The 21,783-nt window shown below is 42.2% G+C and overlaps 1 protein-coding gene across 4 annotated transcripts in view; it reads right to left on the bottom strand.

Moving 5' to 3' along the window:
- COL19A1 (collagen type XIX alpha 1 chain) overlaps positions 1–21,783 on the bottom strand; it is a 312,975-nt gene that overhangs the window by 58,583 nt on the left and 232,609 nt on the right. For all 4 annotated transcript variants that reach the window (XM_023625139.2, XM_070245772.1, XM_070245771.1 and 1 more), the window contains 14 exons: positions 19,365–19,409; positions 14,296–14,358; positions 11,557–11,592; positions 9,986–10,021; positions 9,838–9,891; positions 9,134–9,187; positions 7,669–7,722; positions 6,874–6,963; positions 6,070–6,114; positions 5,890–5,967; positions 4,305–4,340; positions 4,146–4,199; positions 4,002–4,055; positions 2,613–2,654 (listed from right to left, as the gene is read on the bottom strand). In XM_023625139.2, coding sequence (XP_023480907.2) covers positions 2,613–2,654; positions 4,002–4,055; positions 4,146–4,199; positions 4,305–4,340; positions 5,890–5,967; positions 6,070–6,114; positions 6,874–6,963; positions 7,669–7,722; positions 9,134–9,187; positions 9,838–9,891; positions 9,986–10,021; positions 11,557–11,592; positions 14,296–14,358; positions 19,365–19,409 — 741 coding nt within the window. The remainder of the gene's footprint in view (positions 1–2,612; positions 2,655–4,001; positions 4,056–4,145; positions 4,200–4,304; positions 4,341–5,889; positions 5,968–6,069; positions 6,115–6,873; positions 6,964–7,668; positions 7,723–9,133; positions 9,188–9,837; positions 9,892–9,985; positions 10,022–11,556; positions 11,593–14,295; positions 14,359–19,364; positions 19,410–21,783) is intronic.

Raw genomic sequence — 21,783 nt, 5'->3', positions numbered from 1 at the left:
TAATATCTGAAAAACTGTGAACATAGAGAGATGCCTGAGGACCTAAGAGAACCAAATAGGTTTCCATACTTCAAAAAGTGTAAAGAAGATGAATTATTGTGTCTGTAGACATGTAAATGTGGCATATCAATATGGAGCAAAACTTTGTCATGTCAATATATACCAACATTTTAGAATGGATTATTCTTTTTGTTTTTAAATATTTATTATTTATTTATTTTTATTTTTTGAGGAAGATTAGCCCTGAGCTAACTACTGCCAATCCTCCTCTTTTTGCTGAGGAAGCCTGGCCCTGAGCTAACATCCATGCCCATCTTCCTCTACTTTATATGTGGGATGCCTACCACAGCATGGCTTTTGCCAAGCGGCGCCATGTCCACACCCGGGATCCGAACTGGCGAACCCCGGGCCGCCGAAAAGCGGAACGTGAGAACTTAACTGCTGCGCCATCAATTGATTGTTTCAAGAAGACATTAAAAATGGTAATCATTAGGAATCGATAGAATGTTCTAAGAGCCATTTCAAACTGGCCTCATTTTCTTTAGGTTAGGGTTACCAGAATGGTAAATTAAGGGAAACTGGACTTCACTGAAGCTCTTGAAGAAGAAGTGTTAAGATTTTCTTATGGAGAGAACAAATATGCGTCAATTATTAGCCAACGCACAATCTCATTCAGAGAGGGATTGATGCACAGATCAACCTAGAGAAAAGTTTGGAAGGGATATCATTTGGGTCTGGAATTATGTCAGTTCTTTTCAACACTTTAATCAAAGATATTTTTGAAAACAGAAAGCAGGAGGATCAAGTTTGCTAAAGACTCAAGACAGAGAGAAAGTCAATGTGTTGGGTAACAGGACAAGGATTTAAAGACATCACTAGGTTGGTCATAGATCCAATCCCCAATCTAAATTCCTGTATTTCGATTTTGCTTTGGAAACGACATGCTTCCCCTCCTGTTGAATACAGCGTGTTGGGGGCCTGCCCACCTCTCGCTAGTCGGTTCTCCTGGAACTCAGAACCTCCGTGAGATGACGGGGGGATGGGAACAGCGGCTGGGCGCGTTCCTTAGAGAGATGCTGCCCTGGTGAAACCACCAATTACCTCCTTCTGAGACCCGGAGCCCCGGCCCCATCACCCTGTCAGAGGCTCTTCATAATCTTCTTGTCTGTTCTGTGAGCCCCTGCATGCTCTGTTGGGACTCACTTCTGCTTAAGTGTAAGTTTTTGATCCTTAGAGTAAAGAATCCTAATAATTCTGGAATGAAATAACGCCTACAATCCTGCCATTTCCAACACTACTGCCCTTGTAAAGAACCTGAGACTTAAGGTCTGAGGACCCGTGTTTCTGTGTTAATGTCATACTTAACTAGCTGTGTGGCTCTGAGCAAGTTACCTAACTGCTCGGAACTTCAGTCCCTCATGTACAGGATGGGGAAAGCACCGCAGCCCAAACGCACAGAGTCACTGTGAGGATTCAGTGAGATTATGCAGCGCGTTGCCCTGCACGGAACTGTAGCTCAATAAACATGAGATCTTTCTGAAACCCTCATGAATATTCCCCTCCAACTTCTAAGAAAATGTTGGCTTTTGCAGGTCTTAAAAACCTCTAATATCTTTTACTTTCATATTCATATTTACATTTATATTTATTCTCAGAACTTTAATCACTTAACAAATACATATTAGAATTCTTGAGTCTTTTGAATTCAATTCCACAAATATTCCTACCTGCCCGCTATTATGCAACTCATTGCACAAAGCATCGGGCTAAATGCTAGGAATATAAGATAAACCACATACACACGCCTACAGCCTGAGGGGGGGTGTGTGTGCACACACATATATGCCGTCCATTCACAGACAAGACACTTAAAGTTTGAGTATAAAGTAAAGGCGCAGGTTTTTATCTGGGTTCGTTCAATCTTAGCATACCATGAAGAAACATGCAAACACACAACCTCACAGGTGTACCATTATTATTCTCAACCATCTGTTTTACAAATAAAATATAGGGAAATATTAGAGAAAAAAATGGTAGCAAGATTAATTTGCTATGAGATGGATAATAGGGGAAGATAATGTTTACTTAGCAGGGTAACAGGTGTTAGGCCAATTGTTGGCTCTGGAATTTTGTAGCTCACTTTGTAAAGTCCCGTGACGTCAAAGTCAGCTTTGTAAGCCAGCTGTTTATTGAGCAGCGCTGGTTTTCATCCTGGGACTGGCCAGGGCAGATACAATGAGAAGGATTGGGTTTCACAGTGGTGAGCCAGGGGCAGTAAACACCCGTTAAGAGAAAGCTCTTTCTCCAGAGAGAATAACTGATTGCAGGGAGTCAGTGACCCGTCCTTCCCTGCAGCTCATCCTAGAACTGCCCCCTGCCCCCACCCCTCCACACCCCAAATGAGAGGAGAGAAAGAAGAGAGGGCAGGGACCAGTATAAACTGCACAAGACATGTGCAGATACACGTTCCTTTTTCTATCTTAAAGATGTTTTGCCATTTAAAAATTGAAGTTTGGTTTGGGGCTAAGCAATCAACTCAATTTCTGGTAAAGATTTCCTGTCTGCTTTTTCCTGGAAATTAACACATAATTTCTGACATAGCAACAGAGTACCTTAAGCAAAGCGCCGATGTCTCCCAAGAGGGGCAGCGCAATCTGCGATTAGGGAGAAAAACCAAATACTTAACATTTATGCACATGATACGATGCATACATACAATACAAGGGGGATATTTTTCCTCAAAATGCCAGGCCAGCTGAGATTTGTCTTAGAGCCTCACTTTCAGAATGGTTGGCCTAACATTATGTTTCAGATCAAGAAATGGACACATGAGACTGACAGAGTTTATAAATATTTGCTATTCCTCTCCTGTGAACACACAAACACACGCATATTGCTGTTTTGATTTTGCGGCTCTACTTTTATCTTCTCAGGACATGGTGACCTCTATGCCAACCCTAGTATATTGGTTTTAAATAATACGTAAAGGTAAATCATTTATTCGAAGGGAACCACTTCTCTGTCAAGCAAATTATCAGACTGCTGAGAAATATGAAAAGTACAGGATGAGTTTACCTTCAAGTTATTTCTCTTAAGTTCAAAAGAGCCTGTAGGTGCTGACGTGACGGGTGAGGTGCAAACCTAGGGAACCGGGGCAGTGTTTCGGCCTCGTGTCTTAAAAGGTCGTTCAGAGACACTGTCAACCCAAGGAATGCCTTACATACAAGATTCCCGGACGCTGCCCACAGGATTCACTCAGCGATGGAGTGAAAGCAGGGCCGTTTTGAAACACGCCCCTGCCCGTGGCTTATAGGGACACAGAAGGCCCAGACCGGGTGGGAGGTGGAGGATTTGTGAGGGTGAGAACTGAGAGGCCAGATTTGGGTTTTACTATACAAAATTCTTCATACAATGTCATGTACCATATGGCCTCTCAAGTCATAAGTGCTGATTCTTACGCTATTTAATGGGATCTCACTGTCGCACAAAGCAAGGTTCAACCTAAAATAAAACTTTGGGACACACATTTAGCGCCTAAACCCGTTTTTTAAAGAGCTGACTCAAGCCAGTTTTTGTAATTTAATTACATCAGCGTTTTCAAGGCACAGAATCAAGGGCTATGGACCTTACTGTAGGCAACCTACCTACAAAACTTCATCCAGAACAATGAAATTCATTTGGCCGTTAGCATGAGAAAGGATAGAAATTGTGGCTATATATTTTAAGTCAATTTTCCATGGGATTGAGACATTATACGCCAAGGCTCAGCCCGGGGCATAATTGTACACTGAATTCTACCCTTAGGAAATAAGGATTCATCACACACACAAAAATGCTGACACAGCTGGAATTTTTTTCCTCTACAAAATAATGGGGATAAACAAAATCGCCAAGCAGTCACTAAGAATTCTAATTAGCCTGGGCAGCAAAACTTGCTCGGTAGGCTGTTGGCTTCTGGGTGCATTAAAGATGCATAGATCAAGCTTAGTCTGTCGACATACCGGGTCACCTGGGGGGCCTGGCAGGCCTGGCTTTCCATCCCTCCCTGGAGCTCCCTGAAAACAGAAGCATTGTGTTCAAATCTTTGCACATCGGCACAGGTGCAGATTAAAATGGGGGTGGGGGTAGGTAGAGATGGTCCTTACATCATTCCCGGGGGTCCCTGGAGCTCCTGGCAACCCAGGGAGACCTCGAGGACCCTGGAAAAGGGGGAAATAGTTACTTATGAGGACAGTCTTTCGATAATTTCCTCCAAGAAAGCAAGCTGGATTTGCTGTGCCAAATAACCTGGCGAAATAGATTACCTGAATCCCTGGCTCTCCAGCTGGTCCTTGGGAGCCCTGAGTAGAAAGAGATTCAAGGATGAGAATCCTGGCAGGAATGTCCACAAACTACCCAAGTGGGATAAAGAGCTGAGTATTGTAATTCACTTTAGTGGCACAACAGGGCTTGCCACCACGCACACCCTGAGAACACCCTGCAACGTCAACCACGACTTTCGGGTGGCAGGTGAGCCCTGCAGCAGATGCCTGTTGCTGGAAACATCAACGTGACTCTGCTCAGGTACCTGGGATGTGCCTCTCATGACCATTATCTGTCCCTGCCCCTTCACGAGCACACAGACAGCACATCCCAATTCTATCTGTTCAGAAACTGACCACCTGGGTAACTGGCTCAGGGTTCCTTTCCGTTTGGCTTTCTACTTTTTCTGTTTGAAGAAATTGCTAAAACCAGTATTCACTGACAGGAATAGGAAGTAAACATCAGTCAGTCACTCTTTGCTACTTTAGAAGCTTGGGATGTGGGTAACAAAACGGGGCTGGGAGCCAATCAGTGAACCTAAGGTTGTAGCTCTGTCCCTGTTACACAGCCACGGAGCCCCAACTGCAGCGGCCAGCCGGTCTCCCAGCAGCTGCCTTCACTAACTGCTCCAGACTTTTCCTTTCTAGTTTTTGAAATAAATGCTCATATCATTCGTATTGTCAAAGCTACTTTTTGCTCCCTTTCTATTTATACTGTCCTTCAGTTATTTCCTAAAAAGGTTTTTTGCTTTACCTTCTTCCCTCCTCTAATAATTTCCTGATCTAATTTTTACCTCATTTCATCTCCCATCTCCAGTGTCTTTTATATTCTTGATTCTGGAAAATCAAATACCCGTCCACACAACATGCCCAATCACCACTGACACCTTCTTTTAAGTGTCATGATAATTTCATGACAAGGCCAACTTCCCAATCAACGTCATTAAAATAACCACGTATTTCCACTTCTCTTGTCCCAAAGTCTTTTATGTTTCTTTGTACTAAATAAGAAAATTTATCTCTCATTGCCATTTAGTCAACAAGTGTGTACATGTGGTCATTATTATCAGGCACTGTTCTAGGCTCTGTCCTAATAGCTAAAACAGATCAAAAAACTGTCCATTATTTGTTTCAACCATTCAAAACACCTTCTATTCTCTCTTCTTTAAGACATCACCTAGAGATTTTTATACCATCTCGTGAAATACTAACTTCTTACTGTATCCCGCTTAAAAACAAATAGTAATACATAACAACCTGATATTAGGTATGCTTATACTCTTGTATTGTACAAACATGTGTTTGTACTTTTAACATATAGAATAGGGGCATAAAGGGTTGAATAACTGCTCTGATCCCACAGTCAGTGCAGGTGTGATGAGCGTCTGTAAGTGATGGACCAGTGAGCACCCTCTCTGCTAGGTGGTGTCACCTCAGTGCCCACTGATTCTCCCCCTCTGACGATTATTAATGTGCATTTCCTCCCCTGACCTTTTTACTCTTTTCTCCTTATTCAAATTTGTCACTGGATTTTGTTTCACAATGTTGGAATCAACAGGGTTTCAAGATTCGATGGAATTTCACTTACCGTTCGGCCAGGAATTCCTACCCCTGGAGGGCCAGCCTCACCTGGGGACCCATGGACACCGGGCAGGCCTCTCTCGCCCTGTGCAATGAGATGCTTCTGTTAGTGCAAGGCTCAAGGGACACACAGTTGCTGACTATATTAATGATTAATTATTTAAACATTTCTGTGGTGTTTTTGTACCTTTGGCCCACGTGGACCAGGCGCTCCAGGATTTCCGTCTAATCCCTAGAAAGACAAAAGGGAGGCAAATACATTTCTTTTTCTAAAAAGGTTAAGAACATCTTAGAATTCATTCAAAAATGTTTCATTGCTCTTCCTCTTACTTTAATACGCCTTTTTTTTTGCATAAGAATAAGGAACAGGGAATACAAATTGCAATGGGTTATAAATTTTATATAGTTACTTTAAAATATGTTTTTAATCTTTAAAATGAGGCATCTGATATTGAGAATTATTTTATCATTATTAATTAATACAAAAGGTCAAAGGGGATGAGAAAAAAGGGTATATGAGACTGGCATGTTGATTATTTAGATTTTCCAGATAATCCAGTTTTCTACGTCCTGGGAATAGCCCAGGCCACAAGGATATTCTGCAGATGGCTGCCTATGGCCGTATCGGCAGAGCCTCTGGAAGGGAAACTTCGGGCAGTTCTGTTTCAAGACGGTGTCCTCAGATGGCTCGTGGTTTAAAACCAGTGCCTCTTACTCGGCTCCGTAGATCCATAAAGAATCCACGCAGAAGATTCCGCGGGGCCTAAGTCTTCCAAATCGCATGTAAAATGGTGTGCGTAGGTGCATTTTCTTCAGAAGAGAGCCCTTTGCTTGCACCAAATTTCCAAAGATGTTAGATCTCTGATCTAAATAAGACGAGTATTTCTTTTTCTGCAAAGCTAAACTTATACTTGTGATCTGCAACCAGGAACACGTAGACTGTAATCAATGACCTTTCAGGCGAAAGATTTGTAAAAGAGCTGGTACTTACTGGTTCGCCAGGCAGGCTGTTCCCTGGAGGCCCAGCCTCACCTTTCGGACCTGGAAGCCCGGGAGGGCCCACAATCCCACCTGGATCTCCCTGGGGAAAACAAGGCAAGACCCTCACTTCATTGCTAAGTCCAAGGTAGGAGGCGAGGAGGCAGTAGTTCGCGTTGTTTCAAGTTGTCATCACAGCCAGTCGAACTTCATTCTCCCTTCATTCAATCATTCATTCATTCATTCGCTCATTCAACAATGTTTACTGAGAGCCTAACTCAGGCCAGCACTGTTCTAGTTACCCTAAACGCTTTGAGACTCTGCAGCGAGTTACATTTCCATAAGGTTAGCAGCATCACAAATCATATGCACATGTATAAATATATGCACAAAAGGGCACATCTATTCATAAAGTTCTTTAGATGATCTTCATGTTTTCTTATTTCCCAATAATGGTCCAGTATTAATATACTATTTCCACGTAGACCTCAAGAAACAGGTCCTGACAGATTAAGAGACTTCTCGGGTCTATACTACAGTTGAGCAGAGCCTGAAGCCCACTTTCCGAGTGCTGAGATCTTCATGTCTACCTCAGTTCCTTTGGTCACGTTGTGTTTCTATGACAGAACTGGGGCTGCCACGATGCGCAACTGCAGGGGGTGCCATCCACACTGTGGTTTATGGGATTGTCCGTCCCCCACGCAGTCCTGGCTGCCTGTCCTGGCCTGTCACTCCTCCATGCCCTATGACCCTCTGTCTCTCATCCTACCGCTACCTAATACATGAAAGAGTAAAATGGAAACTATACCTTTTCTCCTTTGATGCCTTGTTTTCCCGGGATACCGTGGTCTCCTGGCAATCCCTAGAAAATTCAGAATTAAAGGAAAAGAGCCATTAGAATAACACTTGTATCTGTGGGTCTTTGTCCGCAGAATGGAATTTTAATATACAAACTATATGGGGAAGCGTTGATTTTGGCCTATTAGGGAAAAACATTAGTGTAAATATGTGGCTTGTTGTCTCAAGTGAAGCGACGTAGATATAATGGGAAAGAAACTAAATCAAGGAGAATTGAACCCAATGCCCCATCCATATCATTGCCAGGAAGGGGTGGAAGGATGGTGGTTGGTAGAATCACGATTCAGGACAGTGGAGTAGACAGGAAAACAGGCTTTTATGATGTTCTGGCAACAGTGGCTCCTTCCCTTTGGATTTTATTCTCTTTTTTAGCTCCAGCTACTATCACTTAATCTCATTTCTTGGGCATCTTTTGGCTCCTTCTGTGCAGCTGGAATTGTCTTTCTTTTTGTAAGATCTCTCCAGGACGTACACCTGCGGGGCCTCACTAAGTGGCTTAGAGGGAGCAACAAAAAGCTTTGCTCTATGAACCAAATGCTCAAAGTACCAAGGAGACCAAGTGCACTGAAAGACAGACCGCTGGAGGCTAAGTCAGGGGGCTTGGAGAACAGAGCAAGAGGTCAGGGAGCTGCTCCCGAGAGGACGGGAACAGGAGAGATTCTAACAGTTGCATAGAGGGTTCCTGAATTGTGGCCGGACAGAAATTAGTCTCCAAGAAGCTATGGCCAAGCATTTTTCTTGTTTTGCTCATGTGGACTGACGGTGAGTCTTAGCTCCCAAGTTGTCAAACAGCTAGGAAGGTTGTCCAAGGGACAAAAGGCTGGCCTAGGGGATAGAGAGAGAAGTGCATTTAAAGGGTGTGAGGGTGTGTGTGTGGGTGGAGGGTGGATGGGAGGAGTGAGTCCACTAAAACTAGGTTATAATACAACCTGAGGACCTTTCTCCAATTGCATTATAGAAATATTTTCAAACAAAAGACCTGCTCTTCTTGGAGGCTCTTTCAAGAAAGCAACAAGAGAAGCTGTGCAAGTGTCTTTCTTGGATAGAGAATTGAACCAAAAGGCAAAGCCTTGCTTTCTCTCTCGGTTTTCCTCATTTGTTTTGATGTTTTCATTCTCCTCTACCATTAGCACATCACTGACAAGCATGTCCAGGATGATTATTTACTTAACTTGAGTTCCAAAGGCTGATTTGTAAGGCTGATGTCCAAAAGGACATCACATGACTATATGAAGGTACTAGCTTCCCAGTAGCTCCTGACATCAGGTGTGGTCAGTTTTAGTTATAGAGATGATCCATGTCTCTGGAATTGTGGTATAACTCAGTCCCATGAACAGATGTTACACTCTTTAAAACACGTCTCAGTCTCAATTTAATTTTCAAATATCAATGACACCTGTATCTACTATACATACAATGTCTCCTGGTGGTCCTCTGGGTCCCATAGAACCTGCAGGTCCTTGCTGACCCTAAAACAGAAGTGATACGTGCTTTAACTTTGCTAAAAAATAGAATGTATCCGAATACATGTAAAACGTGCTGCGAACTTTATATGAGAAAGATTGGCTTTCCACCACCCTACCTTCTCTGTTATAATACTGAAATGTGTTTTGGGCTTACAAACGTAGTTTCAAGATGTTATCATTTAAATGGGTCTCTTCTCACCAGCAGGTGAGGCCTGGAGCGCATCACGTTAATCTCGCCTGCACCTCCCCACAGCTGGTCTTTCTCGGGACACTCCTGTGGAATCCCACGTGGGGAACTCAAGCATCTCAGGGCTGCATAATATGGGCTTAGAAATTGAATCCCGAATCCTGCTCACTTTAAGAACAGAGCTCAGGGTCACAGATCTAGCTCACATTGTTTACTCTCAAAGCTTTTAGGGATGCTATTGTGAATATGCTCTGAAAAAGACTTTAAAATTCCTATTGTGAACTAAAAGGCAGTTACTATGTGTGTAATAAATGCAGCCAATGGGGGAAACATCACCATGGAAACATGAAGTCTCTGAGAACACTTGTGAAGAAAATGGGTGGCACCCCAGAGCACCTGGTTTTACCTAAAAATGGCTATAACTTCAAAATCATTTCCTAATTCATCTCAGTTATTTCTTCCATACCTTTAGTCCTGGGCTTCCTGATAAACCGGGGGGACCAGGATCTCCAGGTTCACCCTAAACACACCGGTGGGAAGGAAAGTGAAACGGTTGCTTTCGTTTTCAGTGTCATTTGGTTGGAAATGCAATTCAAGGAAGTTCAGGAGCTTACCTTTATTCCCTGTGATCCAACTATCCCAGGTTCTCCCTGTAAGTAAAATAATCACCATATATGTAACGCTTAAGTTCAGATGGCGATGAGCAACTCTAATACTTGAATTCATTTGAATTTCCACTAATTAAAATACAACAAAGGGGGTAATTATGGAAGACATGATGAAGTCAAGGAGGGTTCATTCTAAAACATGATTTAAAATACTTATTGCTAATAAACAATAATTTCTTATTTTCTTTCTGCTTTCTAACAGTTTTTTCTCTAGCATCACTTCTGACACTAATCACCACGTTTGATTAGCAATCACTGCATTCTCTGCTTAGCTGGCATGGTTAGGATTTGCTGCCAGCTGATCTTACATCTCAGAGTATTAAGACTTTAGATGAGACGGGAAAGAAAGAGTAGAGCTGAAGTTTCTATGTCATGGGAATTCCACCTAACAGGTACAGTGATCCCCCTTATTTGAGGTTTTGCTTTCCAGGGTTTCAGTTACTTGCAGTCAACCGCAGCCTGAAAATATCAAATGGAAAATGCCAGAAATAATTCATAAGTAGCATGATGAAATCTTGTGCCATCCAGCTCCATCCTCCCGGGATGTGGCTCATCTCTTTGTCCAGCAGATCCACGCTGTACACCCCACCCGCCCAGGAGTCACTTAACAGCCATCTTGGTTATCAGATCGACTGTCATAGTATTGCAGTGCTTGTGTTCAAGTCACCCTTATTTTCCTTAATAATGGCCCCAAAGCACAAGAGCAGTGATGTTGGCAATTCAGATATGCCAAAGAGAAGCCTAAAATGCTTCCTTTAAGTGAAAAGGTGAAATTTCTAAAGAAAAGAAAAAAAATTCTATGCTGAGGTTGCTAAGATCTATGGTAACTTATTATAGTATATTGTTATAATTGTCCTATTATGTTATTGCTGTAAATCTCTTATTGTGTCTAATTTATAAGTTAAACTTTATCACAGGTACGTATAGAAAAAACCTAGTATATATAGGGTTCAGTACTGTCCATAGTTTCAGGCATCCACTGGGGATCTTGGAACATATTCCCTGAGGACAAGGGGGGATGACTGTATATGTATTTCATGAAAAAAAAAACAGAAAAAAATTAAATTATACAAAAGAGGACAATATTGGCTATAATGAGTCTGTCTTTCTTATTTTTCATGACTTATTATTGACCCTTTTGATAAAATCATCCTGTTCGACAAATCCAATTTGTATTTTTAACAGAATTTTTGAAAAAACTGTACTTTGTATTTTAATTTTGTATTTTAGATATCCTAAGGGGATATTTTTCCTAATATTCAGATTCAATTACTGATAGTAATTGGTTAAAGAAAAGATATACTACCCAAACCAAATGTTAAACATCATCACATAACACAACTTAACAAGGTTAACGTTTATCAAAATAAAAGAGTCAAAATTCATGGAGGAAAAGTACAATGATCAGGGAGCTTATTTTATCAAATCTGTTGGACTCCACAGTAAACACAGCAGAATCAGATCAGAAGAAATTAGCAAAGCAGAAACCCGCGCAGAGCGATAAAGCATCTACTTACTCTGTCTCCCTTTTCACCTTTGAGGAAAGGTTCCCCCTAGGAAAATGGGTAGAAACAGAATCAATTATAAACACTTTTGGAAATAAACTCTCCAAACTGGGTGTGGACGTATCCTGCAGGACAGACTCAGACAGACCTCCATCGCAAACAAGCCTCTCAAATGATGCAGAACGCCACAAGTCTGCCTGGGCAGCTTAAAGGGAGCACGTGAGACCTAACTCAAAAACTCTTGCTTATTCCCAAATGAACAATGTTAATCACTCAAATGCTCTCTGGAGAATCCTGAGTGGTTGACAAATTAGAACGTTGCCCGGGGCCAAAGCTTCCTTTGCACAGATTACGTAGATCATCACACAGGCAGAACGGGTGTGAGGACAACAGAGAGACAGGTGGAGGACATTCACTTGATCCTCCCCATTAGTTAAGCTGGCGTTTAAAAGTAGTCAGAGTTTAAATTAGTGCCTAAAAACTCAGTATTATTCTTTTGGAAATATTTTACTAAATTTATTTTTATTTTAATGAAAATGACATGAAGGGGTTAGTTACTGGGTGAATAACAGTGCAAGTCTGTGAAACCTATAATGTTATTGTTGGGTTTAGGTATGAAGGCCCTGGGGAGAGACACAAGCTTTGAAGGGCTGTCTTTATAAGCAAAACTCTCCCCACTGTCACTGTGTAACACTAACACCACAACTCAACCTTAACACACACACACACACACACACACACAGGCTGTCTCTTTTCAGCGTCTGTTCTTGAAGTCACATGTACACGATCTCATTTAATCTTCCCAGCAGTTCTGAGGGGAAGATATTGTCCCATTTCAAGCACGAGGAAAGAGACTCAGAAAGGTTCTGAGTAATTTGGAGTTATTTCCCCTAAAATAGCATCCACCCACTTTATGTTTCCTTGTTGATCTTGGCTATAAACTCTGTGAATGTAGGGACATAATCCATCTTGACCATCATAGGCTCTCCGGTGTACATTGTTGGTGCCCAATAAAAGTTTATTAAATTGGAGAATTTAAAGTCATACAGATAGAACAATAATAGCTAACAGATTGAATTCATACAATGTATCAAGCACTGTTCTAATCACTTGATGCATATTAACATAGTTACTCCTCACGTGTCAGTGGGGTAGGTGCTATTAGTATAGCCACTTACAGATGAGGAAACTGAGGCACAGAGAAGTTAAGCAATTTCCCCAAGGTCACATAGCCAGTAAGAGGCTGTTCAGGATTTAAACCCAGGAGGCCTGACTTCAATCTTAGGTTTTGCTTGCTCAGTCTGTTTGATTTGATTTGCAATTTGATTTATTTATTATTTGAATAGAGTGAATTGACAATAAGATGGAAACCATAAATTTAAAAAAAATTTATTTTGCTTATGAAAATCAAGAGAAAGTGTGAGAGCCATTACGGTGGACAGCACTACTCTCCAAGGCCCGCTTAGGGGCTGCCGTTCTCTGGAACAAATCCCTGACGGGGGGTGAGTGTTCCTAAGGGAAGCCCCAGGCTCGCACTGCCCCGCCTGTGCCAGCGACTCTGCTCGCTTGTCTCCCTCATTTCCAGCTGCCGCAGTTACGTGGGCCCCGTAGCCAGCCCTGTGGTGGAAGTAAGCAGAAGTGACATGTGTGCTTGCAGCCTGAGTCCAAGAAGCCCACTCATGGTTCTGCAGCCCCGCTTCCTCTGCAGTGGTGACTGAGAAGGTCGCGTACACCAGACAGCATCGCTGCCTGGTGGGAACTGAGCGTAGTCTGGGGCACAACACCCCCTCCTCCCACCGAATCAGGCTGGGCATGCGGCTTGAGCCAGGAGACTCTCCTTTGGGTTGATCTCAGGGTTCATTTGTTACTCAGCATCACCTAGCCCACTCTGACTAATGTGCCCCACAGCTTGCCAACATGATTAAATCTTATTACTGGTTAGTTTCTACACATGAGATCTGCGCTTTATTTATATTCTTGCTTTTCAGTCTTGTTTCTAAAATATCTACTTGATTTTTAAGGTATTAGAAAAACCAAGAAGGGAAAATAACTTCAGAAACTGTACTAAGAGCAGCTATTTGAGCAGATAGATAACTGTTTCTAATTTTTTGGATAAATTAGCCCCACTCTTTTGACATATTGATTTTATTATTCATTTTAGCTATGATGTTTAGTTATAGCAGGGCAGCTTAGTGATTTTTTAAACTCTAGACTCAGCCTACCGAGGTCTGATTCATGGCTCCAATACTTACTTGCTGTGTGAGCTTAGGCAAGTTACTTAACCTCTCTGTGCCTCAGTTTCCTCATCTGGAGAATGAGGTGAAAGTAGCCTATCTTATATGGTTTTTTTTTTTTTTTTTTTTGCTGAGGACGATTTTCCCTGAGCTAATATCTGTGCCAATCTTCCTCTATTTTGCACGTGGGTCGCTGCCACAGCATGGCTGCTGACGAGTGGTGTAGGTCTGCGGTGTAGGTCCATGCCCAGGAACTGAACCTGGGCTGCAAAAGTGGGGTGTGCCGAACTTAACCACTAGGCCACGGGACCAGCCCCTCATGTTTTTTTTAATGGATTAAGTAAGTTGATACTCGTCAAGGACTTAGTGCCTCGCATAGAGCACTTGCTCAAATGTCTGATTGACCCTTGTTTGCCACACAGGGCAACAAACGTGTGTGGAATTGGGCTAATTAGGAAAAGGATTTTTGAGCCTATTTTGGGGTATTTTTCCTCTGCCTCAAAGCTAAAATACTTACAGATTCTCCCTTTTGACCTTTAGGGCCAATGGACCCCGGAAATCCTGGTTGTCCAGTTTCACCCTTTCAAGAAAAAGCAGAAGAGAGATGTGACGTGAGGTGGGACGGGTGCTGCTGTGGCCATCAGATTCAGAGAGGTGGCCGTGCCCCCTCCAACCTCGAACTCATCTGTCACGTCTAAGAGACAATGGAAGTTCTGAATCCACTTAGACTATTTGCATAATAAGGTGTTGATGCGTTTGTCCGCACTTCACAAAGCCTTTAGGTCTTTTAGGATCCATAATATCCATTATGATATTTAGAATTAATATGAAACAAAAGTTAATTCTTTTTCAAGGAAAGAACATCAAGAGGAGAAAAAACTATAATTTTGCTCTGCCATGCAGAAAAAAAAGAATTTTTGTGATCTGGAAGACATCACGCTGTTTAACTGACACAATCATCCAGACACATTTTATTTCAGACACCTCTTTTTTCCAGGTTGGGGGAGATGGAGGAGTGAGGAGCCACATGAAGAGAGATGAGTCTCGTTGCTGTTTCCAGCATTGACACTGCGCTTGAATGAACGACTGCGGACGGAAGGCATTCTGGCCAACGTGGTACCAGACAGCAGCAGCTTAGAAACATCTAAGATGTTCTGGTCAAAAGTCTTGAAGAGAATTTGTATGTGACTTGTAAAGAGCATTTTGAGAAAACGCAATTTTAGAAATGATACTTATAGAAAGGAAATATATCATTAACCAGTTTCAGAGGAGTCCCAGCATTGCGCTTCTTTTTCACATTTAGCAAGATCCCTGAATAGCACATAATAGTTAAATCAAATGTAGCCACTAAAACTTATGCAACGTTGGGATGTTTTTCCAACCTCAAGAGCATCTTTGAAAACAATGTTAACCATTGCATTTCTGGGCATATACCTTTCTTGCCTATCATGTCTATTTTTATTCAAAAACAAAGAAACAAACATAAATTCGAGTGTGTCAAACCTCCAAGCACCTGAAATAAAATAGAACAATTTGTAATCAAAGAAGAAATCTTCTCTATTTCCCCTTCTATTCCTGCTCCAGAAGGGGCCTCTCTCATGAATTTAGTACTTATCTTTCCAGTCTATATTTTTGTACTTTTACTGTATATGTAGAATCAACAATATATTATTCCAGATATTTAAAACAAATTCCATAAATAGCTTTATCGTGTGTGTAACACTCTGTGACTTTTTTTCCACTCAATGTTGTTTTTAATATCCATCTCTATTGATACAAATAGGTCCAGTTCATTCACTGTACCTGCTGGACAGCCTTCTGCAACGTTAATGCAGCAGGGTTAGTCCACGCCTCGGCAAGGCGCATCTGGATTGTCTCCAGCTTCTCTCTGTTATAAACAAGGCTGCCCCAAACATCTCTATACCTGTCCCCTTGTGTGGGAGTTTAACTGTTTATTTTGCAGCCTCAAACAACAGTCTACCCAAAATACTTCAAGTACAAATTATACATAATCATAAAAACGTTGGCTCATTTCTACATTTCTATCCCAATCAGTGTCTTGTGATTTTTAGACAAGAGGAAGAGGGAGCTTGTCATATGTAATGGAGAGACAAGATCACGTTTTTATTAAGAAGTCTTCTAGATTTGTGGAATATATTTTGTAAATTTAATCTTGATTTTATTAATATTTGCCCTTCTAAAATCTAAGCATCTAGTGTCCCATCACTCACATACTTACCGCACTGCAGGAAAAGCCATTTTTTTCCTAGAGATAATAAATTCTATCCAAAGTAAGAAGAGGCAGAAACTGGTGGATACATTTAAGGGAGGATGGCTGTTGGTTTGAAAGAGGAAACAGACAAGTGGCCTTGTACGAGTGTTAGAGTATGCAGCGTGCCCTTGCTGTTACCCGTCTGGTAAGGTGCCAAATCACAGTGCGCAGACGCGAAGGGAAAATATGCCTAGTACTTAGACTCATCCGCACAAAATAAAAGTAGAAATCAGGCAAGGGGTCTAGAAATTACCATAAAAATCACATCTGCCCAGTACCAAAGGCCAAGGGGAGGGGAACGGACCCAGAGGACGAGGAATTATGTCCACAGCTGTGATGTACTTGCACCGATGTGACCAGGTCTCCCCTGAAATGCAGAGGAAGGACCCGACAGAGGCCTCGGTCCACCTCTCTGAGTGGTATTTGGGTGTGACCGGGCCTGGAGGAAATCTTAGGAACCAGTTCCCTCACATAAAATTCTGCAAACAAAAGCATTTTATACCTGAATCTTAGACACACATGGAGTTGTTTTACATGTTTAAGATGGATGTTCAGTGATTAGTCACTGAACATGTGTGTTGAAAGACAAGTGATGAATTTACTCAGGATCAGGAAAGGCTGTCTTTCAACTTGACACGTTCAAAGCCATTTGAAAGGCCTGGTGCTGCTGAAGCTCCATCTTCTCCCTCTGACAGTCAGCCCCAAAAGACACCTGTTAATTTCGCAGGAGTCCTAAGATATTCTGCTACCTTACTCCACTGTCCCTGTAAAGGAGCAGTTCTCCTCAAGCAGCTTGCAAGCACAGCATCCCTCGGCCACGTCCTGTCAGTCTCAGGCAACTACAGAGCAGAGAGCATCACTTCTGTACTGGCAGACGGAGCCGGTGGTGCTGTGGTCTCTGGTGCCATCACTGCCATTTATGTGTTGAAATTGTACTTCTGGTGAAATCTTTTATGCTACAACATAAATTGAGTTGCTTCTCTGTTATAATTATGGTTAGAAATGCAAAGTTGAGCAAGACCAGGTGTGAAGGATGGTAACTATAAATTAATACTGAAAAGATAAATGAGACCTCAGGAGAAGAAAGAAAGTTTGGAGTGGACGAATAGAAGAGAATAAATCTTTGGTGAGGGCTTAATGTGTGTCAGGTATTGTCCTTTGGGTAAGTTCATCTCATCTCAGTTGATTTTAATGCTACCATCAATTCTTTGTGTGGATAGGAGTAGGCCCATTTCACAGATGAGGAAACTGATGCTCAGGGAGATGAAGCAGCCTTCCCAAGGAGACGCAGCTGGTAATGCCACAATCAACTTAACGGTGCGATCAACTGTTGACCCCAAAACCCATGCTCTTTCCCCCACTCAATGGTTTCTACTCTGGCTGCCTGTTAGAATCCTCTGAAGCACTTTTAAACAATAGTGATATGCACTCCACTCCAGATCAATCAGAGATACGGGCTCCGCCCCAAATCAGAGTCTCTGGGGATGAGCTTGAGCATGGTGTTTTCTAAAAGCTTTCTAGGCAATTCCAGTGTGCACCCAGGGTTCAGAACCACCCGGGTCCACCACAGGCATAAGCAAAGGTCTGTGGGAGCAGCTTGCAGGAGCTTAAAATTCTCACAACAGCAACCCATGAACAGCGTTGTAAGTTAAAAGACAAACGTACTGATTCAGAACAGAAACTAAGTGGATGGGGACAGGCAGAGGTGATGTCACTCTTCCAGCAAGTGCTATGCTTGTGTTTGTTAGTTTATTTTATGCATTATTTATAGGCAGAGTCTTTCTCCTGTTAATTACAATTCTTACAAATCATTTCATATGTACATTTATCTCAGCTACTGCATCAAGCGCCCTGTAGACTCTTGCAGACTGTTTCTTTGGGTGGGAGGAGGGAACAGTTATGCCACTGGCTATTTCTAATTCCACTTAAGATTCTGAAGCAATTAGAAAAGATTTGGAGCAATAGAAAAAGTCCTTAGAGTTTGAAATACACCTGTTTTACAGAATCAAATTTCTCATCATTGAGGTCTTAAGAATTCCAAAGTAACAAATGTTTCCTAATGAACACAGCAAGACAGAAGCCAGCTGTTTTGTTTCAAGAAATGAATCATCGCTTAAATACTTTAAAAGTGTCACAACTCTATTCTTTGCTCAGCTGTCCTATGTGACAAGCTTTGTGGCTTTCTTTTTCTTTTTTTTCCCACCTTAGTCTGCATGCATCCAGCAGTAATTGCTTAAAATGTAATATGTTCGTTATGTGGTGTGGGAATTCTGTAAGCTATTTGGTTACAGGAAACAATGCTAACGTACTGGCAATACAATCTAAGACACATAATTGACTTATTACTGCTGTATGATCAAATTTTTTTGATGTCTTTCAAAGAATGTCAAGGTTTTTATTTATTGATATATTGCAGAAAATTTCATTTCCAATGGTCAGTCTATAAGAAGCTCCTAGCTTCTGTTGAGACATTTCTAGCAGTATTTTCTAGCGATAGATGTATGTTCTTTTGAATAGATTGGCTGCACTGATTTATAACACACAGAAGTCATATTTTCTTGGATTTGTGTTGAAATACCCTGCCCTCAATCAAGAGAATTTTTACTGGGTGAGTGAATGAAGGTAGCACACAGAGGCCACATTCCCTCAGAGTATTTTCAGACCTAGTCATCTCTGTCTGCAGATTCAACATCCAGGGCTTTTCCCTGACAATGGTGCATTCACACTGAATCCAAGGTCATCACAATTTCAGAACCAAACCCGAGTGAAACACCTTTGTGAGCGGGCAAGTGATTCTGTCATCTCCACAGCTAAGACAATTAAACCTGTCAACGGTGACAGGGAGAATGCAATGGAAATTCATCAGTGTTTTAATTTCAAAACTGTTTTAAATAATTATTTGGTTAAACCATGGCCGTACCTTATAAAAACCCTACCAAAAAAATGCTTCATGACAGCTTATGTTTGGGCACTTAAGACACAAAGGGGTCTTCAGTTTGTCTTTGTCACCTGTACGGATTCATGGAACATCTGATTATCGACCAAAGCCTGTGTCCTGGTTTCACTACCCTGTTACAGCTCTTTCCCCTGAGAGTGCCCCTTCCTCGCAGCCAACTGCTACTCCGCAGTCTTCCCCGGGGAGCAGACTCCAGCCCTGCTGTGTGGTCAGGAGGTGGTGGAGGCCGTGCCCACTGCAGCCTGCTGGCCTCCCCAGTGGGTGAAGCCTGGGTGACAGCAGGACTGCCCCTGACGTGCGGATACGAGGGTTGGTGTAAAACCCTGGACATTTCTCTTCACTTTGAAAATCTGATTACCTTCTCTCCTTTTGGGCCACCAGCTCCATGTTCACCAAAGTCTCCCTAAGTAAACATAAAACAAAATAAAAAAATTCACTTATTTTTAACACATTCAGTCCCTACTTTAAAAATATCCTCAGATAATAGTACTGTAACAGCTTTTTATGGATACCATTTTAATCGCTTTTGCCTCTCTCACCTTCTGTTAGATATTCCTGAAAAACTCCAACTTTGGAGACCCTATCTATCTTCCCTGTGACTTTGCCCACCAGAGATGATTCTGGAGAAATATCACACCTCCAGGGGCAAATGGTCACCACTCCAAATGAATGCCTGGCCACCTTGTTTGGTCCCCAACCACACCACTGAAAGGGCTTTCTAAGGTGACTAACGATATCCTTGTTGCCCAGTATAATGGACATGCCATTAAGTGACCACTTGGCTGTGCTTCCACTCCCTTGACTTGTCTGATACCTCACTCTCCCGGTTTCTTCCTCTCTCTCTGACCTCTCCTCCTCCTCCCTCACCCAGCTGGTAAAGGTCAGACCTCCTCAGGACTCTGTCCAGGCTCTCTTCTCTCATGACTCAACATTTGCTCCAGCCTCTCTTCTCTACTCCTGTGGTTTAGGCATCATCCACACAAAGACATGATTATAAACTCAGCATACCTCTCCCCTCTGAGTTTTGACCCATACATCTAATTTTCCATTTGCTGTATTCACTTGTAAATTTTAGAAGAAATTCACATTCAACGAGTTCAAAACTGAATTTAAAAATACAAGTACACACACATATGAAAGAGAAAGATGAGAGAATTATATCACACTGTTAACATTCGTTAGTCCAGAAGTGGGAGAATGATAATTAACTTCTTCCTAATACATCTCTGCAGTTTGACTTCGTAAATTGATGGTCATATCATTTTACAATTGAAAAACATCAAGGAAAGAGAAAATCTGAACTCATCCTCTGCCTTCCACAGAACTTGCCCTTCTTCAGTCTGGGTGTCGTTGTTAACACCGCTCTCCTCCTTAAACCTCAAGAACACACAGCCATCCAGTCTGGTGGTCTCTGTCCACAAGATCTCTTCTCTTTACCCTGCCCACCTTTGCTCTGGGCAGCCAGCATCCTGTCACGCCAGGATCATTGTGGTAGCTCCTAATTGGCCCTTTAATATCCACTCTCACTCCCCAACAAACGTACATTCTCTACACAAGGTCAGAGAGATCTCTTCAGAAGACAGTCTGACCTCCCCTCTTCAAAGACTTAACAAAGGGGCCGGCCTGGTGGCGCAGCAGTTAAGTTCGCACGTTCTGCTTCAGCAGCCCGGGGTTCCCCGGTTCGGATCCCCGGTACGGATGTGGCACCACTTGGCAAGCCATACTGTAGTAGGCGTCCCACATATAAAGTAGAGGAAGATGGGCATGATGTTAGCTCAGGGCCAGTCTTCCTCAGCTAAAAGAGGAGGATTGGTGGCAGATGTTAGCTCAGGGCTAATCTTCCTCAAAAAGAAAACCAAAAAAAAAAAAAAAACCCCTTAAGAAAGCCATTGAAATCCCGATGACCTGAACCCACTGCCCTCTCCAGCGTCACCCTGGCCACTCTTCTCCCTGAGAAGTTCCAGCTCTAATGGCCGCTCAGCTCCTCTGAAGGGCCCAGATGCTTAGTTCACCCTCTTGGCCCCCAGCCTGTCCTCACCTCTCGTCTGGTGGGCAGCCACTCCCGGAGCCTCCTGTGTGTCTCCGGACAGGTTCCCCTCCCAGACCTCCTCACTGGACACTGTATTTTTCCTTCATAATACTTATTAACACTTTTATTTTTGTGTTTGTTTAAAAAGTTTTGCACCTCTCACATTAGAAAGTAAGTTCCACGATGACCTGGAATGGAATGCCGCCCCTGCCTGGCATAGCACCTCACATATGGGAAGCATTCAATACGTATTTGTTGAATAAATAAACCAATAATTCTAATTTATGCGTTTTTCCCATTAAAGTTTTTTTTTGATAAAAATACACATTATAAAAAATTAAAAATACGGAAACATTTAAACAACAAAATTACACAGAGGTACCCACTCACATCACTGTTGCCATGGTTTAACATTTTAACTGTGTGTTCATGTTACTCATGCTCCTCCAATTAAAAATAAGTAGTTTATAACTGCTGTTACTATTGGTTTTGTGCCAGATATTCTCTCATTTTTCCTACTTACCTTTGATCTGAGATGTCCAAATTGAAAATAAAAATTATACTCTCAAAATCCTGGGCTATAAATTATTGCAAGGACGTATTTGAAAATGAGGTATGAAACTCTAACACACATACACAAGGAATCAGCAGTTACAAAACAGTAGGTTTCTTGGATGCAGCCTGCACAGAAGCAGGTAAGTTTTAGGCCTTTCCTGAACTGCTGTCGCTTTGCACATGGTGCCAATCT

Source organism: Equus caballus, chromosome 20 (genome assembly GCF_041296265.1).
Source record: "Equus caballus isolate H_3958 breed thoroughbred chromosome 20, TB-T2T, whole genome shotgun sequence".
NCBI classification, from domain to species: domain Eukaryota; kingdom Metazoa; phylum Chordata; class Mammalia; order Perissodactyla; family Equidae; genus Equus; species Equus caballus.
Note: the sequence above shows the minus strand (reverse complement) of the source record. Positions and strands in the feature narration are given on the sequence as shown.